Source organism: Coregonus clupeaformis, chromosome 29, assembly GCF_020615455.1.
Source record: "Coregonus clupeaformis isolate EN_2021a chromosome 29, ASM2061545v1, whole genome shotgun sequence".
In the NCBI taxonomy this organism is placed as follows: domain Eukaryota; kingdom Metazoa; phylum Chordata; class Actinopteri; order Salmoniformes; family Salmonidae; genus Coregonus; species Coregonus clupeaformis.
The window spans coordinates 32,522,680-32,533,417 of record NC_059220.1 but is presented as its reverse complement, the minus strand read 5'-3'; the positions used below and the strand labels follow the sequence as shown (position 1 = coordinate 32,533,417).

Below are 10,738 nucleotides of genomic sequence, written 5' to 3'. Positions count from 1 at the left end.
CTGATAACAAGTTCAAACAGGTGCCATTAATACAGGTAACGAGTGGAGGACAGAGGAGCCTCTTAAAGAAGAAGTTACAGGTCTGTGAGAGCCAGAAATCTTGCTTGTTTGTAGGTGACCAAATACTTATTTTCCACCATAATTTGCAAATAAATTCATAAAAAATCCTACAATGTGATTTTCTGGATTTTTTCCCCTCAATTTGTCTGTCATATTTGACGTGTACCTATGATGAAAATTACAGGCCTCTCTCATCTTTTTAAGTGGGAGAACTTGCACAATTGGTGGCTGACTAAATACTTTTTTTCCCCACTGTATACAAAAGTATGTGGGCACCCCTTAAAATTAGTGGATTCGGCTATTTTAGCCACACCCGTTGCTGACAGGTGTATAAAATTGAGCACACAGCCATGCAATCTCCATAGACAAACATTGGCAGTAGAATGGCCTTACTGAAGAGCTCAGGGACTTTCAACGTGGCACGTCATAGGAGGCCACCTTTCCAACAAGTCAGTTCGTCAAATTTCTTCCCTGCTAGAGCTGCCCCGGTCAATTGTAAGTGCTGTTATTGTGAAGTGGAAACCTCTAGGAGCAAGTGGTAGGCCACACAAGCTCACAGAACGGGACCACTGAGTGCTGAAGTGCGTAAAAACCGTCTGTCCTCGTTTGCAACACTCACTACTGAGTTCCAAACTGCCTCCAGAAGCAACGTCAGCAGAAGAACTGTTCGTCGGGATCTTCATGAAATGTGTTTCCATGGCTGAGCTGCCACACACAAGCCTAAGATCACCATGCTCAATGCCAAGCATCGGCAGGAGTGGTGTAAAGCTCACCGACATTGGACTCTGGAGCAGTGGAAACGTGTTCTCTAAACTGATGAATCACGCTTTACCATCTGGCAGTCCGACGGATAAATCTTGGTTTGGAGAACGCTAGATGCCCCAATGCATAGTGCCAACTGTAATGTTTGGTGGAGGAGGATAACGGTCTGGGGCTATTTTTCATGGTTCGCGCTAGGCCCTTAGTTCCAGTGAAGGGAAATGTTAACGCTACAGCATACAGTGCATACGGAAAGTATTCAGACCCCTTCCCTTTTTCCATATTTTATTACGTTACAGCTTATTCTAAAATGGATTAAATTAATGTTTTTCCTTATCAATCTATACACAATACCGCATAACGACAAAGCGAAAACAGATTTGTAGAAATATTTGCAAATGTATAAAATAAAATAAACAGAAATACCTTATTTACATATGTATTCAGACGCTTTGCTATGAGACTTGAAATTGAAACAGGTGCATCCTGTTTCCATTGATCATCATTGAGATGTTTCTACAACTTGATTAGAATCCACCTATGGTAAATTCAATTGATTGGACATGATTTGGAAAGGTACACACCTGTCTATATAAGGTCCCACAGTTGACAGTGCATGTCAGAATAAAAACCAAGCCATGAGGTCGAAGGATTTGTCCGTAGAGCTCTGAGACAGGATTGTGTCGAGGCACAGATCTGGGGAAGGGTAACAAAACATTTCTGCAGCATTGAAGGTCCCCAAGAATACAGTGGCCTCCATCATTCTTAAATGGAAGAAGTTTGGAACCACTTCCTAGAGCTGGCCGCCCAGCCAAACTGAGCAGTTGGGGGAGAAGGGCCTTCTTCAGGGAGGTGACCAAGAACCCGATGGTCACTCTGACAGAGCTCCAGAGTTCCTCTGTGGAGATGGAAGAACCTTCCAGAAGGACAACCATCTCTGCAGCACTCCACCAATCAGGCATTCATGGTAGAGTGGCCAGACGGAAGCCACTCCTCAGTAAAAGGCACATGACAGCCCGCTTGGAGTTTGCCAAAAGGCACCTAAAGGACTCTGACTATGAGAAACAAGATTCTCTGTCTGATGAACCCAAGATTTAACTCTTTGTCCGGAATGCCAAGCGTCATGTCTGAAGGAAACCTGGCACCATCCGTACGGCGAAGGATGGTGTTGGCAGCATCATGCTGTGGGGATGTTTTTCAGCGGCAGGGACAAGTCAAGGTCGAGGGAAAGATGAACGGAGCAAAGTACAGAGAGATCCTTGATGAAAAGCTGCTCCAGAGCGCTCAGGACCTCAGACTGGGGCGAAGGTTCACCTTCCAACAGGACAACGACCCTAAGCATACAGCCAAGACAACGCAGGAGTGGCTTCGGGACAAGTCTCTGAATGTCCTTGAGTGGCCCAGCCAGAGCCCGGACTTGAACCCGATCGAACATCTCTGGAGAGACCTGAAAATAGCTGTGCAGCAACGCTCCCCATCCAACCTGACAGAGCTTGAGAGGATCTTTAGAGAAGAATGAGAGAAACTCCCCAAATATGGGTGTGCCAAGAAGACTCAAGGCTGTAATCACTGCCAAAGGTACTTCAACAAAGTACTGAGTAAAGGGTCTGAATACTTAAATAAATGTGATATTTCCGTTTTTTATTTTTAATACATTTGCAAAAATGTCTAAAAAAAAAGTTTTTTGCTTTGTCATTATGGGGTATTGTGTATAGATTGATGAGGGGGAAAAACGATTTAATTCATTTTAGAATAAGGCTGTAACGTAACAAAATGTGGAAAAAGTCAAGGGTTCTGAATACTTTATGAATTCACTGTACAATGACATTCTCAACGATTCTGTGCTTCCAACTTTGTGGCAACAGATTGGGGAAGGCCCTTTCCTGTTTCAGCATGACAATGACCCTGTGTACAATGCGAGGTCCATACAGAAATGGTTTGTCGAGATCGGTGTGGAAGAACTTGACTGGCCTACACAGAGCCCTGACCTCAACCCTGTCAAACACCTTTGGGATTAATTGGAACGCCGACTGCGAGCCAGGCCTAATTGCCCAACGTCAGTGCCCAACCTCACTAATGCTCTTGTGGCTGAATAGAAGCAAGTCCCCTCGGCAATGTTCCAACATCTAGCGGAAAGCCTTCCCAGAAGAGTGGAGGCTGTTATAGCAGCAAATGGGGGACCAACTCCATATTAATGCCCATGACTTTGGAATGAGATGTTCACCTTTTCCACAGTGAAGTTTATGAAATACAGGCCATATAACTTGGAATGAAATTTGGAGGCCCAAGCTATAGGCTTCTCTAGGGATGCGCAATTGACAGTATAGCGCCAAACCTACCGAGTTAGGATTTCTATAATGTTTTAATTATATCCCAGGACTTTTGAAAGTATTTTTTAAAGAATTTGTATTGTGTTAAATATTAGCCTTTATCGATAGCCACCGTCAGTTATACCCACATACATTTAGAACTGTCACTGACTTTAATGTTGCCTTACATTTTGCATCATTCCATTACATCGTTAGTTTCCCTTTCCTGTGTCACGTTTGTGTGGTTGTTCCTGAGGATTGCTAGCAATAGTGGATCATATTAGGCTAACGTATTACAAATTGTGCAATAATTTGGGAATTATTATGGAACGCAGACCATTGTTGAGGAAAACTCATTCCAAGGATCAGGGAGAACTCATTATCCAGTTAATAAGAGTTTATTCAATCAATTGCAAGGGAGATTACACTCAAAATGAATCTGAGAGGAACATTTAAAGTTACAGAGTCACACACAGTCATTATAAACTTCTTCTTACACAAAGAGCTGCTTGCCTCTCCTAAAAGGAGGCCAGCTTACATGAGAGATAAGGGGTAGTTGGCTCCACTTCCTTAAAGCATTGTACACCAGTCCTCACAGCCCACATGTCTAAGAGAGGGGAGTAATGAGTTCTTTAAAGCCTATGCAGCTGCAAGAAGATTTCAACCTTGAGCTAGGCCTCTGGAGCCAGCAGCACATCACTCCTTTGTGCGCTGTGAGAAGAGGAACACAAGACAGTAATGGACAATTACCAGTTTAATAGCGCTATACAACTCAAGCATATTCATAGCATTTTAGACTGTAACAAAACAATGTTTTGCACCCACACCATACATAGCAGTTTAAACCTGGAGCCTTGCAAAAGTTTCACAACGACTGGACTATTGTCATCACAATTCCATGATTAGTGAGCATTATTAGGGTAGATTTATAGGACTACTGTTCAACCCCTATTGTACATTTTTCTCAGCTTCCAATATTTCATGGATTGAATAATTGAAAATGGCAACTTTCAGGATGAATCAAACCAACCACTGTATTTTTTTCCCACATATATATTTTGGGCATAAAGGCTCTCCAAACCTGTTTTTTATGATTCATAAATACTTTCCTAACCCCAAAAGAATATACAAGATCAGAGTATTTTTTTAATCTACCAATTAGTGCTGAAAATGGGAAAGGGGATGGGGAGGAATATGCGTTTACTTCGGCCTACATTACTTTCTTTTATTGATCCCATATATTCAGATCCCCTCTCACCATATATTCTAGTGAGTCTGTCAACAAAAAAAACAACAACTGAAGGTACTCCAAATTTAAAGGGATGGCTTTAGATAAATGTTCTGAAAAAGCTATTGAATGAAAACTCCACAAGGAAATCTGTTGGCCAGCAAGTGGGAGGGTTTTCAGTGGGTGAATTACATTTATTCAGTGCTCAAGGGAACCACGCCTGCAAAGCCCGTTACGCACCTGTATAAGGTAAGTCTAAATACCAACTACTGAGAAGTGCGTAGGAAAGGGGTGGATAAGAAAGGGCTTTGCAGAGGTGGCTCCTTTACACACTAAATATATTGGTGAATAAAAAATGCTGTTTGATTCATCCTGAAAGTTGCCATATTAAATTATTCAATCCATGAAATATTGGAAAGTGACAAAAGTGTACAATAGCGGTTGAATTATAGTCCTTTAAATCTACCCTAATCCTCACTAATTACAGAACTGTGATGACAATGGTCCACTTGTCATGAAACATGCCCAGGCTCCAGGTGTAAACTGCTATGTATGATCTGCGTTCCATAATGATTAAAATAGGCTACATGTCCGCAATAATTGCACAACCTGCAATACCTTAGCCTAATATGATCCACTATTGCTAGCGATCCTCAGGAACAACCACACAAATGTGACAGAGGAAAGAAAGGTAAACTAATGATGTCAGGAATGATGCAAAATGAAGGCTACAAAGTGAAGGAAACTAACAGTCACTGCACCAAAGTGACAGTTATTATGTATGCGGGTATTACTGACGGTGGATACCGAAATGGTAAAAAAAAATACAAATAATCTGGGCATATAATTAAATCATTCTAAAGTGCATAAATAAACTTGCTGTCAGTGCACACAGGTTTATATAGGCTACAGCCTAGGCTTGGGTCTCCAAATTCCAGCCCCACAAATTATGAAGCCATAGGCCTTACAATACAATTCTGAATAAATACAGCCATTTATAATGTGGAAAAGAGACCAAAATACCTGTCATGTTAACATGTTTTTCAGTTTGCTGAAATATGACTGGTTTCACATTTGTCTCCAGTGATCATATGGTAAAATAGATCTTAAACAATTGTCATTAATATTTACAATCTCTTATCCAAACGGATTACTCATTTACCTACTCATCAATTAGTAAATTACAGTACATGGAGAATGGTGTTACTTCTATTGGAAACAATTAATTCAATGTTTTTCCACTAGAGCGTAAAGGAGGATGGAATCATGAAGGAATTAAGTCAAGGTCAGAATACAGAGTATCTGTAGACACACCTCCGCCAGAACTACATTTTATCTCCACTCCAAACGCGTACCTTGCTGGCACTAGCTTTTCCCCATGCGTAAATTCAAGGTCAGAATACGCTTAGAAAGAAAAGTGCATAAGAAGGGAATACAGTTCAGGTCTGAATTCCCCCCTAACAGGCAAAACCAATCCTATATCATCACTCCTACACTGAGACTTTGTGAATACGGGCCTAGATGATCCTACACCCAATCCTAAACGTAACCTTTAGGTGATGAAATTAGCTATATCAGACTTTCTACTCTGTGTTTATGTTGTGCCATGTGACTAACCGTGCCTCAGGGTATGGTAACCTAACCTAAGGCAAACTAGTCTCCTCACAACCCTCTCCTGAGTACTGTTTGGAGCTGCACACATTAACAACCATTCTCAAAGTTACCAAAACATATTCTGATAATAAGGTAAACAGTAGTATATAAGATGAATATTGCCTGGTAAAGTTTTACTATCTGCACTGTGTATGGAAAGGGGTTTGTGTTCTTTAGTTTCAAGTACAAATATTGATTAAAGCCTTTTGAAAACTCTGCAGACACACAGCAGTTGCTTTTAAGTACACATTTCACAAGATAAAGGCTAATTTATAATGGCCATTATAATCAGACAGATGTGTAAACATACTCCTAATGCAACATGTGAAAGGGTTCTCTGTACAAATCAAATACTACTGAAACAGTTTCTGTTTATCTTCAGACACAAGGGAGCAACATTTAATAGCCACGGTCAACTACCACATTTCATGGTGTTCCTTTATTAACATTACAAATTGAACAGTTATAGTACTGCATGTGATGCAATGGATTTCCTTTCCCTCAGCTCAGAGAAGGCTGCGTGTTCCATGTTAAAGATTGTAACAGGATGAGGGTGTATTGTGTTCTCCACACCTTACCACTGATGTTCGACGCCCAGGTTCACAATATGTCTTCTGGATGTGACATAATCTAATCTTTTTAAGTCATTCATACAAATTCAATTGGAACTGCCAGACAAACAGCAAGTCATTAAAGATGTAGTCTGGGATCTTAAGCACAACAAGTTCATAACATATTGTACGAATTGGATTCGTAACATATCATACAAATTGCAACATAACATATCATATGAAATGGATGACGTAGTACACAGAAATTATAGAAAAGTTCTGGAGCATCACTTTAAGTGGGTTCATTGGGTGGTAGTACCCTGGAAGGGTAACCAGAAAAGGGCTATTTCTGAGTATGTCCTTTCCTTGACCATCATCCATGAGTAGGTCTGTATCATTAGTTTAGTGTCCATGTTTCTCCTCATACAACGGAGGTCTGCTCTCTCTCATGGACCTCCTCACCCATCTCCCCCTCTCCGGCATCTCCATGGTAACGAATGGGGGGAAAACCCACCTTCTGCTCTATCCACTGGGCTACCGTCAGCAGCTTCCTGTCCTGGAAGATGGGGCCTATCAGCTGCAGGCCAATGGGAAGGCCTCTTTTCGATAACGCTGTTGGCATGGAAACAGCAGGGAGCCCTGGGGCAGAAATAGAGAGAGTTGAAGGGGTAAATGTGAGAAAGTCGAGAGGGTAAGGTTGTTTGAAGATCAGTGGCTGCGAGGATAAAATATGGGTGAAGCTTTAACTGCCCTCAAAGTGATCGGTTTTCCTTTTGGAGATTAACTGTTTGAGATAGACCTTTATCTGATTTATAATCAATGGGTTGACCGAACTATGAATTCAAACCCAATTCCTTTGAAAAGGGAGAGTTAAAAGATTAACATTATTTCCCTTGAAGTGTGGGGGGAGTGTGTGTGTCCTCAGTACCTGCCATGTTGACGGGCTGTGTGAAAATGTCCTCCTGGGCACTGCGTGTGCGGTTGTCTTCCTGCATGAAGTCTGTGTAGCGCATGGCGTCACTCAGTGTGGTGGGCGTGAGCAGCACGTCAACACCAGAGCTGAACACTCGCTTGAAGTCCTCCGCTATTAGCCGCCGCACCTGCTGGGCCTTCACAAAGTAGTGCTCGTAGTTCCTGAGGGAGGCAACCCGTGAGAGTCCGTCTAAACTTTTGTCCAAATACTCTAATTTATGCTTCCATCCCCAACATGATCACCGATCTTACAGTCGTAGAAATGTGAAGTATTTTTTTATATTAGCTATAAATAAGCTATTGAAATTAAAATGTGATTTATTTTACTGAAAATGTGTCTGATGTATCTTACTGTCTGAGCAGGAAGTAGTTCCCTGAGAGGATTCTTCCTCGTACAACATCATTGAATCCCTCGTGGCGAGTGGTGCCGTACATTGCCTCTGTTGAACTGTCGACCCCACTACGGTGGCCTGTGGAGAACAATTCACAAATAATATCATATCAATGTTGCTTTACAATGACAAATCCCTTGTAAATGTAAATAAATATTATGTTGTTGTTTTTTGTATATGTTTTATTGTCACATATGCCGGATAGGTGCAGTGAAATGTGTTGTTTTACAGGGTCAGCCATAGCTGTATGACATTTCTGTAGCAAATTAGGGTAAAGTGGCTTGCTCAAGGGCACATCAAGAGATGTCTCACCTTGTCGGCTCGGGTATTCGATCCAGCGAGCCTTTGGTTACTGGCCAAACGCTCTAACCGCTAGGCTACCTGCCTCCCTACACATACAGCGATAATGAAAATAAACAGAGATGGCCATCATGGGCTTTGCTGGCTATAGGGCGTTTACAATAAATATAATGTTAAGGAAAACTTCACTTTGTTGGGCTTTCAAATCAAATTACCTTTGTCTTTGTCTTGCATTTACTGAGCTATATAAATTCACATCATAGATCATCAAACAATGGCATAGCCAGACAAACAGTCAGATAGATAGAACCATTCAATTCAATACAACTTAATCTATAAGTGGCAATTTTCAGGCATTTTCAGTGCGCAGCATTAAATATTGAAACCTGGTTTTACCATATTCCAGGCCGTCAAAGCGTGCCATGTTGGATGCCACCTCGGTGTGACATAGGACATGGTAGCAGACGATGGAGTGCTGGGTGTGGGGGAGGGACACCTGCTCCACCCGTGCCCCCGCCCGCTCAAACATGTCTGCCACACGGCTCCACTGGGCCAGGGTTTCTTGGGACAGACCTGGGGCGTGGTACTCCTGACAGTGGGGGAACGGACACACAACACAGCCAGAACAACAATCTCCATGTTAAACCACTGGGATGAACTGAGAAGCCTGATCCTACTGGGCGTATAGGGAAAGCTCACCTTGGGAATGCCCACACAGATGTTCTTGATATCAAAGTCATCAGGTAGGTGTGTCAGTGTGGAGGGGTTATGGGTTATGGTAGTAGAGTCTTTGACATCATGGCCTTGGAGAATACCCAGGACTGTAGCTGCGTCATGGACACTCCTGGTTAAGATGCCTGGGACGTCCATGGAGTTGACCAGGGGGATGAGGCCATGTCTGGACACTAGGCCGTAGGTGGGCTTCAGGGCCACAACACCACACAATGCCCCTGGGTTACGGGTGGAGCCACCTGTATCCGACCCTAAAGCGCTGCAAGTGCCAGAACAAGGAAACAATACAGAATTTTTGTGTTTAAATTGTCATTTCAGTTTGCAACAGTCCAAAGCCCTTGAACGTAGCCCTGAGTCTGCAGACTCACAGGAAGCTGGTGAGAGAGGCCACGGCTGCAGCACTTCCTCCAGAGCTGCCTCCAGTGATGACCCAGTCAGAGTCCATGTCAGCCCCAGTCTTCTCTCTGTAAGGGGCGGCGTAGCTCCAGGGGTTCCGGACAGGTCCAAAAGCACTGTCAGTACTGCCTGCACTGGAGAAGGATGGAGGGAGGGATGTAATGAAGGCCAGAAGATGATAATACTTTAGTAATTCTGCAAATAAATATAGTTCTTAGTGTATGTTTAGTTCTTCAAATGTGTTTAAGATGCTTACCCCATTGCAAACTCATCCAGGTTAGTTTTCCCCATGAGAACAGCACCCTGATCAAGGAGCTTCTGAACCACTGTAGCAGTGTATGGAGGAGTGTAGTCTACAAAACAGACAGCAGGCGATTTGCATGATCAATGAACCCAACTCAAATGAGGAGCAATGAATCCCTTTTTTAGATGTTAGCAGACATACCTTTTAGCATTTTGGAGGCACAAGTGGTCTTGATGTTCTCTGTGCAGAAGTTGTCCTTCACAGCAAAGGGGATCCCATCCAATGGACCTTTGGGTGCACCTGTAGGAAAGAAAGATAATAAGGCAAGACCTGATCATAATCTGCACTGTACAACACATGCACATACAACTCACAGAAACAAACAGATAGACAGGAAACACACACCTTTGAGGAGCCTACTCTCAGCCTCCTGTGCCTGTTTCAATGCAAGCTCCTCTGTCACAGTGATGTAAGCATTGAGATGGTGAGTTTTCTTGATGCGGTTCAGGCATTTTCGACACAGTTCCGTGGGGGAGATCCTACCCTCCCTCAGAGCCAAGGACACCTGTCAAATAATGTAAAATGTGTATGATTCTATAATAATCACCATTTCCATTTTGTGAACATTATGGTTGCTGAATCAACATGACAGAATCAACATACAGGGCACTGCTGAAATGGTTGGAAATCTTTGCCATTCAACTTTAACCATGTCTCTGTGGGGATGTGGACTAATAAACTGATGTTTTAGATGTGATACTGTAGCTAGCTAGCTAACACCCTGAGTTTAAGGCTTTGCATCAGTTGATGTGTGTAATTAGCTAGGTAGCTAGCTAAGTAGCTAGCTCTCGTTAGGTAGCTAGCTAAGTAACTAGCTAACGTTAGCTAGCTACATTACATTGCAACAAGCATACTAGTCGTTACTGCCAATAAAGTACGCCAAATACAAACTAGCTCATGTTACTGGTAACGAGTTGATTAAACGTACCTCTCTTATAGATAAGCTCAGCATGCTTTCTATGTCATGTATCAAATCAACCTGGGGAAATCTACAGCAACCTTCAGCGACAGGGGGCTGCCATGTTTGTTTCGCTTCTGGAATCTCAACATCGTGCTCTGTGATTGGATGGGGGATGAGTAAA

At 42.6% G+C, this 10,738-nt stretch overlaps 1 protein-coding gene across 1 annotated transcript; it reads right to left on the bottom strand.

The window, feature by feature from the left end:
* Positions 1-6,429: 6,429 nt before the first annotated feature.
* On the bottom strand, positions 6,430-10,689 carry qrsl1 (glutaminyl-tRNA amidotransferase subunit QRSL1). The gene is made up of 10 exons (XM_041855408.1): positions 10,585-10,689; positions 10,002-10,161; positions 9,798-9,896; positions 9,609-9,705; positions 9,325-9,486; positions 8,924-9,215; positions 8,621-8,813; positions 7,885-8,002; positions 7,489-7,694; positions 6,430-7,199 (listed from the first exon to the last, which is right to left on the bottom strand). The coding sequence occupies exons 1-10, from the start codon at positions 10,606-10,608 to the stop codon at positions 6,982-6,984; spliced, it is 1,569 nt and encodes a 522-aa protein (XP_041711342.1). The 5' UTR covers positions 10,609-10,689; the 3' UTR covers positions 6,430-6,981.
* Between the last annotated feature and the right edge of the window lie 49 nt (positions 10,690-10,738).